Below are 20,835 nucleotides of genomic sequence, written 5' to 3' on the forward strand. Positions count from 1 at the left end.
TAAGCCGCTCCTTATAGACCTGTGCTCTGAATATGTCTGAGTAGCTCGTATAAGGTGTTCACCAAGTAGTTCGGCCTTACTGGAACTGGTGACGCTACCGTTGATCTAAGAAAGAATTCTTCCGCTACCGTCATTTGTTGGAAGTGCCTTGGTGGGAACACTCCTTCGTTGGGGGGGTAATTAGTAGAAACAGCCTACTCCGCTTCGACCTGTCGACCATGGGAGGCCCTTCTGCGAAAACAAGTTTCGCGATCGCATAGCTCTAAGCTTCATAGTAGTAGTCACCGACTTTCAATCGACAATTTAGAAAATTTCTTTACATATTTTTGTAGGAAATTGAACGCTCTACCAAAACGGACTTACATATTATTTGTTTATCTAACCGTTTAAAAGATATTCGAGGTCCAAAGTTTTAGAAAATCATTCATTAAAAATCATCATTAAAAATTCGTTTTTTGTTCTTAAATTTATAAAAAATTGCAAAATTTTAATAATCAAACGGGCAAGACATATTCTTGTAGGAATTGGATTGCTCTACAAAAGAGGTTTTAAGTACTTTTTTCATTAATCTAACCATTTGAAAGATATTCAAGGTCAAACTTAAAAAAAAAAATTCTAAGAAATTTTTATATATTTAAAATTTTCTGGTTTACTGAGAATTTATTATTTTCAAATTAGCAAGATGTTTTCTTGTAGGGGCTCAAATGCTCTACAAATCTACAAAAAAGGTTTTTAGTAGAAATCGATTGCTTAAACCGTTTAGAAATCGATTGTTAAAAAATTGATTTTTTTTAAAATAAGATTGTTGTAAAAATGGAAATCTATGAAGCGGAGGATCTTCCCATTAATAAGAGTTCATATTTGGTAAGTACATTCTAGAAGTGTTTAGGAATAGATTTTTCGAAGTATAAAATAAAAGAAGGTGGGTCAAAGACCCACCCTAATATATATATATAAATGTATTTGCATACATACCTATACATATCTATTTATATAATACAAACACATATGTATATACATGCAAAACATTTTTCTTAACCTTTTTGATTAAATTATTAAATCTGCTTCAGTCAAAATGATGCTTTTCAAATCCTTGAAAAACTTCAACTCTATATGAATAATTCACTAAAAAATTATGTAGAAATGTTTTAAATGAATGTTTTTCTTGAATTTGAACTCAACACATCAAAAACCTTTCGAAAAATATACCTATTCTCTTTTAATTCACAAAAACATTAATAATTATCGCCGTTCATAAGGTATTTCTGCCCCCCCCCCCCCCTGTGCGCCGTACAGTGTTGATTTTGAGGAAATAAATGCTAAAAATGAAATTTAGAGTATGGATGTGTTTCATTTATTTTTTGATATATACCTATATATAAATATAACTATTCTTTATTTCCCAAAATTTGGGAAATTTATATCAAGGAATATAAGAGATACCAGTACTCCAAAGTTGCCTTTTTTTTCAGTTTTTAAATTTATGTAATTTTTTGCACCAACTTCTTTTTCACGAAGAGTAGTACCTATTTTAATTTTTTTCTGGAAAAACAAAATTTTTTTAATAAATAATATGCTATAGAGCTTTCAAAATTTTGTTTTGTCTTTTAGTAGAGTTAATATTTTAATGTTCTTTCTCTAGAGCTACAGTTTTAGCTCCATTAATCTTCGCCTAGTCATTACACTTATCTGCAAGGAAATCTTCCTTTTAATAAAACTATACCTACTATTTTTATAAGGATGGGAAAAACTGGCCGGTTTGAACCGGTTTTAGTTGTTTTGCTTCGATCAACCGTTTTTTTTTTCTTTTTTTTTTGTCCTTCCGCTTTAAACCGGTTCTTGGAAAAAAACCGAAAAAACCGACTGAAAAAAAACCTCGAACGAAAAACAAAACCGAGCGAGACAAAAAACTGAAAGCCCTCAAAACTTTCATTCCCTCTCTCAACAATTATAAATTTTCATTTATATTCAGCTCAAAAACTTCTTAAAACTCCTACTAAGGATGAGTTTAGAAACAAACAAAATCAAACTAAAAAAAGGCTTAGCTTTGTTAGATTTTGATTTTATATAAGTTATACCAATACAATCATGCAATTACTACTATAAAAAAAAAGCAAATAAAAACTATCCTCTTAGTCTTTTTGGCAAAACTTAAAAGGTAACATCGGTCTTTTATTTAATATATATTTGGTTTGTTCCAACAGTGGTTATGAGCCCAGTTTTTTTTTAAAGAAAGGAGTCATTTATTTAACCATAAAGATGAGTTCCGGCGGCTTTTATCAAATAGATAAACTAGATGATACCAACTATGATGTATTGAAAATCCTTATGAAATCCGTGCTTGTGAAGTGTGGCTTATGGGATTATGTTTTCGGTAAGACACCACAACCTACAACTGCACCTGAGACGGAAACATGGAAATCTAAAGATGAAAGAGCGCTAGCGACACTCTTGTTATCTGTGAAACCATGTCAGCTGCTACACATTAAAAAACGCATTTTTTGCAAACAAACAACGGTCAAACAACGAAAGAAATCAACCGCAATACCAATCTTACAAGAAAAAACCGAAAAGCAAATGCTATAAATGCCAAAATAGTCCAGTCAAAACGTCGGAAAAAAGGGCCTAACCTTGCGCAGAGAGGCATTGTCAGTTTTTATTTCATGGATCGATAGGGGTATATTTAAAAGGCTTAAAACCAATTTCTCACCACCTGATCATCCTTTTTAGCGGAGTTATTCACAAAAATGCATTTTTTGGGATATTTTACTTCTAAGCTAATATCTTTGCTCCAGATTGTCGTAGACCAAAAATTAAACATACATTCTCTTCCTTATAATATTTTCTATCGTTGTATGTAATTTCATTTTATTTGAGTGAGTCATTTGAGTGAGTTATTTGAGTACAAAATGGCAGCCATTTAAAGTCAAATTCTTGTTGTTAAAAAACACATTTTTGTCATTATTTCGAAAAAAGCTTATATCATGATTGACATTTTTCTAACCTATTTTGTAGCCCTATTCATGGCCTGCATTTAAAAAAAAACCAGCTCTTTATCACCAAAGATGGCCGAGCAATTGATAAATGAACGCATGCAAAACCGGTGCGAAAACGCCCAAAAATATCGTTTTTTGGGAATAACTTGGCGTCAGAATGTCCTACGACAAAAAATAAAGCTTTTAATTGTTCGTTACAACATTTTATATCGATTAAGTGCACATTATTTTTGTTGAAACAAATAAAAATAAGTAATATTAAGTCAAAGACGTTTTCTTTGTTTAGCAAACTCTTGCCTTATTATTTTGAAAACGGTGTAAGTATTGGCTAACAAAATAAAATACTATGGTAGTCTTTTAAATTATCTACAATTTAAAAAAAAATTAGCTCTCTACGACCCACGGGAGCCGAGTTATTATAATTCTAAGAAAGCATCATTCCGTAAGATAATTTTAAAAAAATTTCCCTTGTTTATAAGTCGAATAATAGTTCTCAGTGAGAGGGGTTGTTTCCATTAAGTCTGTTCACTGACGCTGTGCTGGACTGTTCTAGGCAAAACAGTACAGCTTTTTGCTGTTCACTGACTTTTTTTCTGTGCTAAACTGTTCTAGTTTGCTGTTCATTGACAAATCTAGAACAGTTTAGAACAGGATTTTCTGTTCTTGTTTTTGAGTCAGATCAGGTTCGTGAGAAGTGTCAAAATCAAAGCTGTCATTTTTTGTTTTTGTTTTGATTTAATTTTGCGAATATATCTCGGGTGCTCGTGGTTTTTTATAACTAAAAACAATTTTTAATTATATTTTTCGCAGTAAAACTACAATAAAATAGAAAAAATAAACGAGAAACGATAAACAAAAAATTCATATATGACAACTGACGCTTAAATGACGGTTCTAACTTATTCTGGCGTTTACCTCACGAAACTGTGCTGTCCTGTCCTGTTCTGATCTAGAAAAATCCTCGTTGAACATACTTATTGTTTCTTGTTACAAGAGGATGTGTTGTGACAAATTTGTGTTCACTCATTTGAAAGAGCATCGAGAAGACATCGAGTTAGCGGGAAACAAATACATTTCTTCTGAAGGTATGGGTGAAGTTCTTGCAGAATGTACTTTATGTTCCCGACCTCAAAGCAAATTTTTTGTCCGTTACTAAAATAACTGAGAGCAATTGCAAAGTGGATTTCAATAAAGACAATGCACTTGTAAGATCGATGAGTGATGTGAAAGGCATGCAATTATTTATTTATAAAATGATGAAAAATAATTTGTTTTTAGCGGCTTCAAATGACAATATTGTAGAATGGCATCGCCGCTATGGTCATTTAAATATCAGGAGTCTAGAGTTGTTGTGTGCAAAAGATATGGTACGTGGAATGGATGTGAAAAAGGTGAAAGATTTTGATTGCTATGTGTGTCTGAAGGGCAAAATAAGTGCTCTACCATTTCCTAAATGTGTTGGCAAATCGACCACGAAAGTTTTAGAAATTGTTCATAGTGATGTCTATGGACCCAAGAAGACTTCCTCCCTTAGTGGCGTGAAACTCTTTGTCACATTTGTCGACGATCTAATTCGAAAGATATTCGTATATTTTATGAAAAACAAAAGCGATGTTTTTATATAAACACCTTAAAATGTTCTTTTTAGAACCCTTGAAATAACACAAGTATTTCTACAAGGTTTTTGGTGACTAAACTATACTTTTTCAAAGGGTTGCTGAACTCGAATCCCAAGACAGAAATATTCATTCACATCTCGCTTTTGAAATATTACCGTTAAATCTATTTAAATCTTTCCGACATCATTTCTACTGTCCGATATATCTTTAATTGCTTGTAACCCACTTTTGTTCTATGTTAAGCTTAAATCCAGTATATAAACGAAAATATATGAGTCCTATTATTCGGAGAGTGTAGTACCAATGTAAAACATTTCGTTATATTTTTAGCTTTCTATTTTAAAATTGTTTCAAATTAGAAAATTAAACAACTTAAGTATATAGTTCAATTTCAAAGTGAAGTACTTAGCTCATGCCAAACAACTTGGATTATTTAATTTTTTTATTTTTTAGTATTCCCGATTTAATTTAGGCCGTGTGTGAATTGCGTTAAATATTTAACCCCGTGTAAAATTTTTGACACTATTGGGGTTAGTAGCTGTGTGGATTATTGTTTAAAATCTTTTCTGCCTTCATGATACTCCTTTTAATTAAAAAAAAAAAAAAAAACAAAAAACAAAACCATCTGCAAAAAAAAATTTAACTCAAATTTAACCAGGTTCCAGAGCCCAATAAATTTTTAACAGCTGAAAATTTTTTATTCACCTCAAAAATTCAAAATGTCAAAAATTTTATTCACCTCAAAAATTCAAAATGTCAAACATTTTTACACGGGGTTAACTATTTAACGCAATTCACACACGGCCTTAGAACTTAATTGATATAATAAAATATCAATTTTTTGCTACAAAATTTCATTGTGAGAAAAATCTCATTTTCAATGTTTTTATATATAAAATTGTACGAACAATTTTTTTTATAAGGCCTAAGAATGGTTCAAATTTATTTCTTTAAGGGCCAATTTTTCAATAGTCTGTTAAACAGTCAGTTAGTACTTATTCCTAAGGATAGAGGAAAAATCAATTTTTTAACAAGCAGATATAGCTTATTCCTAAGAATAAAACTATCTGCTTCTTTCAAAGACGAATAAAAATTATTCTAAGGAATAATCTCAACAAAAATATTGTGTCAGTTTTCAAAGCTGTTTTGAAAAAAATACAGTGGAACACAAGAAAACAAAAACAATCACGAACAAAAATGACGTTTAATTTTAAATATTTTTGAATTTGACAATTTTTTTTTTTGTTATCCTGTAGAATAAATTATTGCTGATTGAAAAATTCAATGTTTTTATCTGATTGCTTATGAGCCTAATAACTTTATTCGTCGAACAGTTAACTGACTGTTTATTAGAAGATTGAAAAATTGGCTCTAAAAAATTTTATAGAAAACAAATTATCACTCTGCACCAATTTAAGGGGTTATATCTAGTTGTAAGTCAAAAAAAAAACCTTCTTTTTTGTGGATTTTTTGTGAAGAGGCATTTAATTATATAAACATAAAGATAACATATCCATATAGCAAATTTAATGTATTAAAATAATTCGCTGTGGATTTAAAAAAATATTGGGTTCCGTTATTTTTGTAGTAGATCTCCTAGACGACCTCCAAAAAAAAGGTGTCTGGCGGTGAGCAAAATTTCTCCGAAACGGCTGGAGTAATCGGCTTGAAATTTTTACACAATTTTCTTAGATACTTTTGTCAGGTAATGAACGAAGGAAAAAGGTTTTTGACAATAATTCGATTTTAGCCACTTTAAAGTGTAAATTTTCGTGAAAAACAACGATTTTTTTCTTTGGGAAGCCGCCATTTTGTCAAAAATCAAAATTTTGACTATTCCTTCGTTCATTACCTGCATTGGTCTATCCTGAAAATGAATCTTTTGGTTTTTCCGCCAGACACCTTTTTTTGGAGGTCGTCTAGGAGATCTACTACAAAAATTACGGAACCCAATATTTTTTTAAATCCACAGCGAATTATTTTAATACATTAAATTTGCTATATGGATATGTTATCTTTATGTTTATATAATTGAATTCCTCTTCACAAAAAATCCACAAAAAAGAAGGTTTTTTTGAACTTACAACTAGATATAACCCCTTAAACAAGAGATGCCGCCGAATATTCGCCCAATTGATATTCAGTACATTTTTAAATTCTTCTACGGCAAGCAGAGCTATTTTAAACTTTTAACTACGAATTTATCTCCAAAAAATACTTAAAAAGGATATTGGCAAGTTTTTCGCTTCGTTACAGTTCTAATGATCATTTACTTTAGCGGAATTAAGAATCGACTACAGTTACATCTAGTTGATACAAAAGTTTTGTGATTCCTGCAAAAAATTTTTGTTCGGTCTAAGGTAAAATATGACCACCTAAAAACTAACAGATTGCCATATTGTTTTACTGCTCATACACTGAGCCAAAAAACAACGTAAAATCAATGGAAACCACTTTGAATCAATTGAAAATCACTTCAGCCTAAAGTGGAAAATGATTGAATCAAAGTAGCACACTTTAAATCTAAGTTGTTGACACATTAAAAAAATAAAAACAAGTAAAACTGGCATCCGCTGGGGATCGACCCTGCTATACCTGGGTTGACAAGCTTGTGCTTTACCACTGTGCCATCTCACGTATAAAAATTGGTGTGACAAACTTTAACTTAAGCATAGGACGATTTTTAGAAAAATAATGAATATATTTTTCACCATTGATTCAATGTAGACCGTATTAAAAATTACTATGCGTTTTTTCTCTGGGTGTATGTTTCATAAGGAAATATTACTAAAAGCAACGGTTAATAAGGTTTTTTTTATAAGGATTTCTTATTATTTTTATAGAGAAAATCTTATTAAAATTTGAGTGAAAAGTTAATTTTTTTTGCAACTTGGCACTAGAACAAAAATCGCGATCAATATTTTCATAGCAGGTTGGTTCAGGTGGTAAGGTGTGCGACTAATGATTTGAAGTCTCCAGTTCGATTCTCGGCCTGGTCGTGTTTTTTTTTTTTTTTCTTTTCAAAACCCTACAAGTGCAGATTTTAAAACAATAAGGAAAACCCGATTGTTTTAATAAGGTTTCTTTCTTGGATGAAAACCATAGAGATATCTTATTGTTTTTGTTCTATTTTATGTTGTGGTCTAGTTTTCTCTGTGTAATGATGCGGTTGGAACCCTTCCAGAAAATGATGATGATAGTTCGAAATCTGCCAGAAAGTTGCGCGTCCGAAAACTCAGTAAATAATACAAATTTTTTGAAAAGTGTCCATAAGAAAGGCCAAAAAATACGACGAGCGTTGATGAAGCCTTTCAAAGCCCTGATGCAGACAAATGGAAAGCAGCAATGGTGTCTGAGTTCGACTCACTGATGAAGTATGAGACATGGGAGTTGGTGGATGTACCTGCAAATCGTAGACCGTAGAAATGGGGTTGCAGTCCGCCATAAAGCGCGCTTGGTTGCTAAGGGATGCAGTCAGAGATACGGCGCACGGTTGTCCTAAATGACTTATCTCGTTGCAAAAATCATAACTTTTGAACGGTGAAAATTGTTTTACAGGGTGTTTAGGAATCATCGACCGAAAACAGATTTTCTTAAAACTTCATGATCATCGTAATATCATGGAAAAATGTTATCTCAACTTTTTTTAGATGTGGATTAGTGATTTCTAATTTCTACAAAATGGCATACCAATTTTAATTCAAATATTTTTTTTAACAAAATCTGTTTTCGGCCCATGATTCCTCTTTTCGATCGCTCTCCCTGTGCGGACGTGTTATTTGCCTTCTCTCTAAAATGTCTAACAACAAGTGCTTTAAATGCGGAAATCCTTTCCTAAAAGATGCTAAATTAATAAAGTGTAGTTTGTTTTGTGGAAAATTGTTTCATAGACTATGCTTGAATTTGCATGATGAAGTTTTAAATGCAATTGTTAATGACAATCCAAATGTGTCTTATCGGTGCAATGACTGTGTTAAATTTCCAATTATCACCGATCTTATAACAAAAGTCAATGACCTATTACCTATCGTTAGTGCTGTATGTAAGAAAGTTGAAAAAATGGACAAAAAATTACAAGGCATGAGTGATAGTATAGAGAATTTTACTGCTAAAACAAAAACAATGAAACTCTGCATGCCCAAACCCAAACTGATGCTCTCAATTCTTTTGCTACTGGTGGTGCAAATCATGTGCATGATGTTGATACACAACTTGTGCATGATGATGGTGTGTCTGGATCAATATCGACGAATGAAGAGAGTGTGATGGGAAATAGAAATATTAATTCTCCTTCCACCTCTACTTCTGCTCCCAAAGTTAAAGTCACTGTCAACGAAAGTCATATAAAGGTGATTGATGGTACGTCAGAGGTTAAAATGTTGAATGCTGGTCTTGCTGCTGCTGCTGTTGTTGGTGCTACTCCTACACCTATTGTTGTTGTTGATGATGAGGGTAATATAAATCAAAATATCGTGAGTAAAAATTCTATGCGTGTTGTTGGTATGGATAACACAAACAATTCTAATGATGAAATTGGTGTTATTGCGCGCTATAAATGGTTACATCTATCAAAATTCACAACATCTACGACTGAGGACTCAATAAAAAAATATGTTGCGTCTAAATTAAAATGTAAAAATGAAGATATTTTATGCTTTAAGCTGATTAAAAAAGATGCTGACATTACGAATCTTAAATACGTAAATTTTAAAATTGGGTTTTCTTCGGAATTGTATGATCTTGCTCTAAATCCGTTAAACTGGCCTAAGAATGTGCTGGTGAGAAAATTCAAAGAAACTCCAAAAAACGATCAGATGTAAATGCAATAAATTCTAAACCAAATGATCCATCAAAAATTTGTCAACAACCTTCAAATAATGTATCTGCAATAAAAAATTATTACCAAAATGCTGGTGGGGTTCGAACCAAAACAAATCAATTATTTTAATTAAGTATTTTCCGGACTTACCGCGACAATTAAACTTTAAATCATATAAAAATATATGACACGGCTCGACGTTTCGATAAGGTTGCACTTATCGTGGTCACGAGATGACTGATGGTTTGTGGGTGGATGTTGTTGTTGTTTTTTAAGCTTTTTCTATTTTATTTTCTTCTTACACGAAGATTGTACCGGTTGGTATTTTGTGTTGATGTTGTTGGTGCTTGCAGTTCCGATGATGGTTCTTGTTAGGACTGCATTAATTGTTGTTGTTGTGAGTAAGCTTCTGTGCAAGCAAAGCTAATCACATCAGATGGTGCATTGTTTTGATTTTTGCTTTTCTGTTGTTGTTTTTTCTTTTTTAGTTCGTTGATAAGTGGATCCCATGCTCCGGACAAATTAAAACTTTGGTCTCTGTTGAAATTGTTGCACTTTTTAATTTCAATTGCCTCTCGAACCAATCTAGGCACATAAAACCTTTCCGTTGAAATGGATTTTGCTTTGTCAAATCTTATGAAGTGATCAGTATTGTACGCTAAATGTTCACAAATGGCAGATTTTGTTACTTCATTCTTCTGAATTGCTTTTATATGTTCATTTAAGCGTGTCGATATGGAACGTTTGGTCTCTCCAATATATTCCGAGCCGCAGCTACAAGGAACAGAGTATACTCCTGGGTTTTGTAGGGGTACTTTATCTTTTGGTGACCTTAAGATTTGTCGTATTTTTGCTGGTGGTTTGAAAATCGACTTTATCCCATAAATAGACAAGATCCTTCCAATCCCTTCAGAGACGCCTTTTCTATATGGAAGAAAGGCCCGTTTTTCATTTTCATTGTGGATATCTTGAGTGGGTTTTCACAGCCGTATTTAGGGGGGGGGGGGGTTTTGGGTGTTTAACCCCCCCCCGAAATTTTTTTTTCAGAAAATCAAAAGATACCTATATTATAAACATATACAAGTCTAATATATGCAGCACTAAATGATTTGTTTTTGTATTTTAGTGATTTGATTACCTATATGAAAATCTCCCTTAAAATCACTACCAATTTTGCATCATTACAGAAGCTGTCGATGAAGTTTGTATAAAGGAAAACAAAAATTGTTTGGTCCATTACAAAGAGTTTTTATCTCTTTGACCATTTCCTTAAGCACTATGTTAACACCTTAAAATGCTCTTTTAAGAACCCTTTAAATACCACAAGTACTTATACAGGGTTTTTGGCGCCGGGACTAAAATATGCTTTTTCAAAGGGTTTCGGTGGCCGAACTCGAATCCAAAGACGGACTTATTCGATCACATCTCGTTTTTGAAATATTACCCTTAAATCTATTTAAATCTTTCAGACATCTTTTCTACTGTCCGAGATATCTTCAGTTGCTTATTACCCACTTTTGTTCTATGTTAACCTTAAATCCAGTATGAGAGACTGTAGTACCTACCAACGCTAGGAAATAACCTCGAAAACTGGCAAAAAGCGGGATTTTCGATTTTCTAACGGGAATATCTCAAAAACGCGATGTGATAGAATTTTTCTGAGTTCGGATTCGGCACTGGTCAACAAGGTTTTTGTTACAGAAACCAGGGTATACTTTTCTATAGGCTGAGCTCGAAACCGAAATCAGAAAATTCGATCACATCACGTTTTTGAGATATTCCCGTTAGAAAATCGAAAATGCCACTTTTTACCAGTTTTCAGGGTTATTTTTTAGCGTTTACTTATTTTTTTTTTAAATTGAATTTGTAACAGTTTCTAAAAGAATTAAGTTTTGTCTCTCTAAATCCGTTTAAATCTTTTAAATATCTATTTTCTTCCTCGAGAAATCATAACTTGAAATCAAAGTGTTTGGGGCATCTCATATTTATTTGCTTTTAATAGCAAATATCGAAAAGTTCTGTACCAATCGCTTTCAAATTTTGACACAATTCTTTTAGAAAATGTTACAAATTTAATTTAAAAAAAAATAAGTAAACACTAAAAAATAACTTTGAAAACTGGTAAAAATCGGCATTTTGATTTTCTAACGGGAATATCTCCAAAACGTGATGTGATAGAATTTTTCTGACTTCGGATTCGAGCTCAGCCTATAGAAAAGTATACCCTGGTTTCTGTAACAAAAACCTTGTTGACCAGTGTAATTAGCTCATGTGAAACAACTTGGATTATTTAAAATTTTGGTTTTTAAGTATTGCTAATTTCATTTAGAACTCAATAGATAGAATGTACTTGTCAATTTTCTGCTACAAAATTTCAGTGCAAGAAAAAGTCCATTTTTCAATGTTTTATTTTTTTTTAATCTTACGAAATAATTTTTTTTATAAAGCCTTAGAATGTTTAAAATTTGTTTCTTAAAAAAAATTTTCTTGCTCGCTAACGCTCCCAATTTATATCAACCAACTTATCACTCTTTGTACCTACAAAACTAGAGATGCCGCTGAATATTCAGCCATTTTTAAATTCGTTTACCGTAAGCAGGGCTTTTTTAAACTTTTAACTACGAATTCCTCTCCTAAAAAATACTTAAAAATGATATTGGCAAATTTTTCGCTTCTACACAGTTCAAATGACTATTTGATTTAGCGGGATTTAGAATCGACTGCAGTTACATATAATTGATACAAAGTATTGTGATTTCTAAAAAAAAATTTTGTTTGGTCTGAGCTAACCCCCCCCCGAAATGAAATCCTAGCTACGGCTATGTGGGTTTTGTTTTTGGTTTCCAAGAGCGTTGCTTAAAACTGTAACCATTTTTTATTAAAGCTGCATCTACCCTTTTTAACTCATCTTGGAGATGGTTTTGGTCACAAATAGCATGTGCCCTGTTAATAAGAGCAGACACAACAGAATTGAAGTTGGCTGGATGATGATGAGATGCAGCATGCAGATACCTATCAGTATGAGTGTTCTTTCTGTACACAGTGTGTCCTAATGTTCCATCTTGATTTTGAATAACTTTAACATCTAAGAACGCTAAAGAGCCGTGTCATATATTTTTATATGATTTAAAGTTTAATTTTCGCGGTAAGTCCGGAAAATACTTAATTAAAATGTGTATAAACCGCGAATATGAAAGTTTAAAATCAAAAATCAATTATTTATTTCAAGTTCTATGCACGAACCAAAACAAATCAATTATTTTAATTAAGTATTTTCCGGACTTACCGCGACAATTAAACTTTAAATCATATAAAAATATATGACACGGCTCGACGTTTCGATAAGGTTGCACTTATCGTGGTCACGAGATGACTGATGGTTTGTGGGTGGATGTTGTTGTTGTTTTTTAAGCTTTTTCTATTTTATTTTCTTCTTACACGAAGATTGTACCGGTTGGTTTTTTGTGTTGATGTTGTTGGTGCTTGCAGTTCCGATGATGGTTCTTGTTAGGACTGCATTAATTGTTGTTGTTGTGAGTAAGCTTCTGTGCAAGCAAAGCTAATCACATCAGATGGTGCATTGTTTTGATTTTTGCTTTTCTGTTGTTGTTTTTTCTTTTTTAGTTCGTTGATAAGTGGATCCCATGCTCCGGACAAATTAAAACTTTGGTCTCTGTTGAAATTGTTGCACTTTTTAATTTCAATTGCCTCTCGAACCAATCTAGGCACATAAAACCTTTCCGTTGAAATGGATTTTGCTTTGTCAAATCTTATGAAGTGATCAGTATTGTACGCTAAATGTTCACAAATGGCAGATTTTGTTACTTCATTCTTCTGAATTGCTTTTATATGTTCATTTAAGCGTGTCGATATGGAACGTTTGGTCTCTCCAATATATTCCGAGCCGCAGCTACAAGGAACAGAGTATACTCCTGGGTTTTGTAGGGGTACTTTATCTTTTGGTGACCTTAAGATTTGTCGTATTTTTGCTGGTGGTTTGAAAATCGACTTTATCCCATAAATAGACAAGATCCTTCCAATCCCTTCAGAGACGCCTTTTCTATATGGAAGAAAGGCCCGTTTTTCATTTTCATTGTGGATATCTTGAGTGGGTTTTCACAGCCGTATTTAGGGGGGGGGGGGTTTTGGGTGTTTAACCCCCCCCCGAAATTTTTTTTTCAGAAAATCAAAAGATACCTATATTATAAACATATACAAGTCTAATATATGCAGCACTAAATGATTTGTTTTTGTATTTTAGTGATTTGATTACCTATATGAAAATCTCCCTTAAAATCACTACCAATTTTGCATCATTACAGAAGCTGTCGATGAAGTTTGTATAAAGGAAAACAAAAATTGTTTGGTCCATTACAAAGAGTTTTTATCTCTTTGACCATTTCCTTAAGCACTATGTTAACACCTTAAAATGCTCTTTTAAGAACCCTTTAAATACCACAAGTACTTATACAGGGTTTTTGGCGCCGGGACTAAAATATGCTTTTTCAAAGGGTTTCGGTGGCCGAACTCGAATCCAAAGACGGACTTATTCGATCACATCTCGTTTTTGAAATATTACCCTTAAATCTATTTAAATCTTTCAGACATCTTTTCTACTGTCCGAGATATCTTCAGTTGCTTATTACCCACTTTTGTTCTATGTTAACCTTAAATCCAGTATGAGAGACTGTAGTACCTACCAACGCTAGGAAATAACCTCGAAAACTGGCAAAAAGCGGGATTTTCGATTTTCTAACGGGAATATCTCAAAAACGCGATGTGATAGAATTTTTCTGAGTTCGGATTCGGCACTGGTCAACAAGGTTTTTGTTACAGAAACCAGGGTATACTTTTCTATAGGCTGAGCTCGAAACCGAAATCAGAAAATTCGATCACATCACGTTTTTGAGATATTCCCGTTAGAAAATCGAAAATGCCACTTTTTACCAGTTTTCAGGGTTATTTTTTAGCGTTTACTTATTTTTTTTTTAAATTGAATTTGTAACAGTTTCTAAAAGAATTAAGTTTTGTCTCTCTAAATCCGTTTAAATCTTTTAAATATCTATTTTCTTCCTCGAGAAATCATAACTTGAAATCAAAGTGTTTGGGGCATCTCATATTTATTTGCTTTTAATAGCAAATATCGAAAAGTTCTGTACCAATCGCTTTCAAATTTTGACACATTTCTTTTAGAAAATGTTACAAATTTAATTTAAAAAAAAATAAGTAAACACTAAAAAATAACTTTGAAAACTGGTAAAAATCGGCATTTTGATTTTCTAACGGGAATATCTCCAAAACGTGATGTGATAGAATTTTTCTGACTTCGGATTCGAGCTCAGCCTATAGAAAAGTATACCCTGGTTTCTGTAACAAAAACCTTGTTGACCAGTGTAATTAGCTCATGTGAAACAACTTGGATTATTTAAAATTTTGGTTTTTAAGTATTGCTAATTTCATTTAGAACTCAATAGATAGAATGTACTTGTCAATTTTCTGCTACAAAATTTCAGTGCAAGAAAAAGTCCATTTTTCAATGTTTTATTTTTTTTTAATCTTACGAAATAATTTTTTTTATAAAGCCTTAGAATGTTTAAAATTTGTTTCTTAAAAAAAATTTTCTTGCTCGCTAACGCTCCCAATTTATATCAACCAACTTATCACTCTTTGTACCTACAAAACTAGAGATGCCGCTGAATATTCAGCCATTTTTAAATTCGTTTACCGTAAGCAGGGCTTTTTTAAACTTTTAACTACGAATTCCTCTCCTAAAAAATACTTAAAAATGATATTGGCAAATTTTTCGCTTCTACACAGTTCAAATGACTATTTGATTTAGCGGGATTTAGAATCGACTGCAGTTACATATAATTGATACAAAGTATTGTGATTTCTAAAAAAAAATTTTGTTTGGTCTGAGCTAACCCCCCCCCGAAATGAAATCCTAGCTACGGCTATGTGGGTTTTGTTTTTGGTTTCCAAGAGCGTTGCTTAAAACTGTAACCATTTTTTATTAAAGCTGCATCTACCCTTTTTAACTCATCTTGGAGATGGTTTTGGTCACAAATAGCATGTGCCCTGTTAATAAGAGCAGACACAACAGAATTGAAGTTGGCTGGATGATGATGAGATGCAGCATGCAGATACCTATCAGTATGAGTGTTCTTTCTGTACACAGTGTGTCCTAATGTTCCATCTTGATTTTGAATAACTTTAACATCTAAGAACGCTAAAGAGCCGTGTCATATATTTTTATATGATTTAAAGTTTAATTTTCGCGGTAAGTCCGGAAAATACTTAATTAAAATGTGTATAAACCGCGAATATGAAAGTTTAAAATCAAAAATCAATTATTTATTTCAAGTTCTATGCATGAATATGATGTTATTATATTTACTGAAACATGGTTAAATTCAACTTTTAATTCTTCTGAGATGTTTGATTGTTCATATAATGTGTATTAATCCAGTCAAATAAGGGTTTAGCCTCGGAATGGATGTTAGTAGAAATTTTTTTTGCTCATTATCTTCCTTTTGCCATTCTATAACATATCTCAAAAGTCTAGAAAAATCTCATGTCCGCTTGTCGCGATTATAAGGTCAAATCGCGAAATGGAGGTTTTCAAAATTAGCAAAAATAGGCTATGGTATTATATACACATATGATACATGATTTCAAGGTATTTTTTAATGCTGATTCCAAAAAATCTAAAATCAAGACAATCTGACGTCTCTGGAAAAAGTTATACCTGTTTTTCATCTGTCAACTCATATTATTATAACAGTTGCAAACTTACTGCCGAAAAACCCTTAAAAGTTATGGTAGATGAACCAAATTTTGCATGAAGATTTTAGAATCCATCATTATTAAAAATCAAAACAATCCATTACAAAAAATATATATACCTACGAAATAATGGTATTTTTTGATGGAGGGGCAAATTTTAGGATATGCACTAAAGAAGATTCTTGTTCATCTTAGGAATAAGTGCTAATAGGCTAATTTTTTCATTTTAATCTTTGTTTGGATGTTCTTTAACTACCCTCAAAAATCATGTCCGCAAGTCCTAATTTTCTTGGTTTGAAAATAAGTTGCAGATTTAAAAAAAAATTGAAAAACTACACTTCAGATATTTGTGTCAGATCAACATGAATAAGGTGCATTACTTTTCATGGATGGTCAGGTTGACTTGTTTGTGAGTTTTGTTGGAATAAGTGTTAAAAAATACCTTTAAATTATGTCGCTTATGTTGGTATACATATAAAAATTTAAACTTTTCTTATTAATTTTTTAAAATCTGCACCTTATTTTCAAACCAAGAAAATTAGGACTTGCGGACATGAGATTTTTTTTAGATTTTTGAGGGTAGTTAAAGAACATCCAAACAAAGATTAAAATGAAAAAATTAGCCTATTAGCACTTATTCCTAAGATGAACAAGAATCTTCTTTAGTGCATATCCTAAAATTTGCCCCTCCATCAAAAAATACCATTATTTCGTAGGTATATATATTTTTTGTAATGGATTGTTTTGATTTTTAATAATGATGGATTCTAAAATCTTCATGCAAAATTTGGTTCATATACCATAACTTTTAAGGGTTTTTCGGCAGTAAGTTTGCAACTGTTATAATAATATGAGTTGACAGATGAAAAACAGGAAAAATTTTTCCCGAGACGTCAGATTGTCTTGATTTTAGATTTTTTGGAATCAGCATTAAAAAATACCTTGAAATCATGTATCATATGTGTATATAATACCATAGCCTATTTTTGCTAATTTTGAAAATCTCCATTTCGCGATTTGACCTTATAATCGCGACAAGCGGACATGCGATTTTTCTAGACTTTTGAGATATGTTATAGAATGACAAAAGGAAGATATTGAGCAAAAAAAAATTCTACTAACATTCATTCCGAGATTTACCCCTTTTGTCTCCTTATTTTACTGTATTATATCGTTTAGATAGAATATATAATGATTATTTAAAACGAGGAGGTGGAATTTTAGTTGCAGTAAGATCTATTTATAATAGTAAATATATTTCATTGCCTATTATAGAAGATTGTATAGAACAAATGTGCGTAAAAGCTGAATTTTATAAGCAAGAAATTTTATTTGTAGTTAGTTATATACCACCAAAAAGCTCAATTCAAATATATGATAAACATTTTTCTAATATTGAACATATCGTAAGTAGCTAATTTAATCGAAAACCAATATCCTTTTATTGTTGGTGATTATAATTTGGGTGATGTAACATGGACATACTCCCATGAAGATAAATGTATATTTCCCTATAATATGAGTAAAGATATTGAATATACATAGTTTTATTGATTCCATGCTTTCTATGGATGTTTTTCAAATTAATCATGTGCATAATTCTTTAAACAGACTTCTTGATTTAGTTTTTATAAATAATATGTTTTTTGAAGTTATGGAAATACCATTTCCTATGTTAAATAATTCTGTACATCATGTTGCTATATGTTGTATTCTTAAATTCGAAAGTTGTATTGCAAATTCGCTATTTGTATCAAATGAAATTAATTTAAATTTTTGTAAGGGAGATTTCATTACACTTGACAATTACTTTCAAACAATTGATTGGCTGCATGTTCTTTCTGGATTATCTTTGCAAAGTGCGTATAAAAAGTTTATTGATGTGATACAAATTGGTTTTCATGAAAATATTCCAAAAAGACAAAAATGTAAATTATTCAAAGTTCCTTGGTCGAATAAACGATTAGTTAATTTGAAAAATGTAAAGAATAAAGCTTTTAAAAATTTCAGAAAATCAAATTCCGAGGTGGACAGAAAATATTTTTTTCAAATTCGTAAGGAATATGATTTTCTGAATAAATATCTACATAAGCAATATGTATTGAACATTCAATCGCGAATTTGTAATGAACCTAAGGCTTTTTGGACTTTTTTGAATAATAAAAAAAAATGTAGTACATTGCAGCAAAATATGGAATATAACGGTGAGTCATCCAACGATTTACAAGGTTCATGTGAGGTTTTTGCGAAATTCTTTGAAACTACTTATGTTGATCATTCATCTTCAAATACTAATCAATTTACTTGCCATTTAGAAGGAAATTTAAATTTATCGAATTTATATCTATCTGAGTACGATATTTTGGATGGATTATCTAAACTTAAGTCAAGTTTAACTCCAGGTCCTGATGGCATTCCTTCGTTTGTTCTTAAAAAATGTCAGTATTCGTTAGCATTTCCGTTACAGATAATTTTCAACCTTTCTTTATCAACTGGAGTTTTTCTAGATGAATGGAAGTTCTCGTACATTAACCCAGTTTATAAAGCTGTGCCTACGTTCTGTAACTTAGTCGAGAACTTCTCGCATCGAAAAATTGTGAAACAAAAATTCCTAGGCCAGTCATTATATACATTTGGAAATGCAAAATGACCGAGAAAGCTAAATTTTGGATATGTTGTAGAGGATTCTTTAAAAAGCTTAACTTGAAGTTTTCGACCAAGATTTCCTATGAGCTTTTTCCGCCATTTTGAAAAAAAGGATCAAATTGGTTTTTTGACAATAACTCGGCTATCTAACGAGATGCGAAAATTTTACAAGAAGCTTTTTTGTAGCTTTTAACGAGTTCTACAATTCATGCATACACATTTTTTATGTATCATGAACCGTTTTCGAGATATCGATTAAGAAAGTCAAAATTTTAGGACATGCCATTTGTTTTTTGATATAATCTATTTTTGGGTGATGAATATCGAAAAAATTATTAACATAAAATTTGTAGACCACATTCAGACCTACAATGTCGTATTTTTATATTTTTTTTTGGACAAAAATTACGACTTCCAGCCGGCCGCAAAGTCGTTTAGTCCGCTCCCACCGCCAGCTCGGTTGTAAAAAAAAACAATCATTCATGTTTTTTTTAATGTTTATATCATTATATCAGTAACACATACATACAAATGTATGTATTTATTTAATAAATAATGATAAGAAGATGGTAATGGTTTTTTTGTTACCCCAATTTTATTAAGCCAAATTTTGTAAATACAGTATACCGGCTTTTTGTGTTGATTGTGCATTTTGTAATTTGCTTCAATCTCTATATTATTTAGTTCATCAAAATTGCAATTAGATCAGTGTCAATAATTTTTGAAAATAAAAAAATTATTAGCAGCATTTAGGATAAATGGTATATGAAAGCGGAAAAATAAATTGCCCACAAACTAATTGGTGGAAAGAAGGCGGGTGAATGCCTTGTTCGATTTCACTAGTCAAAAAGTTTTTTTTATAGAAATCAAAGTATATTTTTCTAACGATTTTTTGTATGCTGAGCTCGAATCTTTAGTCAGAAAAATTCTATCACGTTGAGATATAACCATGCCAATACATCACAAAAATAGTGTTTTGAACGTTCAAAATTCAATATCTCAACAACTTTGCACGTTAGAGCTATTCTAATGCTAGATTGAATTTACGAAGGTCAAAGGCCATTAGAAAAGTATAATTTGGTTTCTATGGGAAATTATTTCTCGCCAATATTATGTCATTTACGGAAAAATCGATCTTAAAACTCTTTTTTTTTTTCAAGTTTTCTCAATTTTTTCTAAATCAAAAGTATAGTTTTTCCATACAATCTTAAATAAAAAGTTTTAATCTAAGTAACTACATTCCAAGCTTTTCAAAAATCAAAAACTTTTTGGATTGACAAATAGGCTATTTTATCAAATTAAATTCGTCAAAAATCAAAAAATTAACTTTTTGCTCAAAAAACATTTAAAATACATAGAAAACATGACAAAGTAATTTTTAACCAAGATTTGTTAAAATCAAACCATTTTGGTAAAAGATAAAAATAAAAAATAAAAAAATCGTATTTTTTTGCATTTTTTCAATATTTTTGAGATTATATAAATAAAATGGTTTTAGTAAAAGTTATGACACTTTTATTACCCACAACTTTTGCATTTTACTTTTTTGATAGGAGGTCTACTTTTGACAGAAATCGTAAAAAACCAAGATTTTCTACACCAACACTTTTTCGCCCACCCACCCTTTTCCACCAATTAGTTTGTGGGCAATTTATTTTTCCGCTTTCATATACCATTTATCCTTAATTTTCCAATCCCCCATATGCTGCTAATAATTTTTTTATTTTCAAAAATTATTGACACTGATCTAATTGCAATTTTGATGAACTAAATAATATAGAGATTGAAGCAAATTACAAAATGTACAATCAACACAAAAAGCCGGTATACTGTATTTACAAAATTTTGGTTAATAAAATTGCGGTTACAAAAAAACCATTACCATCTTCTTCTCATTTATTTATTAAATAAATATTTATTAAATATTTATTAAATAATAACACATATGTATGTGTTACTGATATAATAA

At 31.4% G+C, this 20,835-nt stretch overlaps 2 protein-coding genes across 7 annotated transcripts in view; both read left to right on the top strand.

The window, feature by feature from the left end:
• Nucleotides 1-20,835, top strand: part of LOC129907232 (solute carrier family 12 member 6) — a 758,459-nt gene that overhangs the window by 662,358 nt on the left and 75,266 nt on the right. The window lies entirely within an intron of this gene.
• The window catches only part of LOC129907237 (uncharacterized), a 28,293-nt gene continuing 8,813 nt past the window's right edge, over nt 1,356-20,835 (top strand). The window contains exon 1 of the mRNA XM_055983343.1: nt 1,356-18,831. Within this exon, the coding sequence (XP_055839318.1) occupies nt 17,779-18,831 (1,053 nt within the window). The 5' untranslated portion in view covers nt 1,356-17,778. The remainder of the gene's footprint in view (nt 18,832-20,835) is intronic.

The sequence above is a fragment of the Episyrphus balteatus genome, chromosome 1, assembly GCF_945859705.1.
Source record: "Episyrphus balteatus chromosome 1, idEpiBalt1.1, whole genome shotgun sequence".
Classification (NCBI taxonomy): Eukaryota; Metazoa; Arthropoda; class Insecta; order Diptera; family Syrphidae; genus Episyrphus; species Episyrphus balteatus.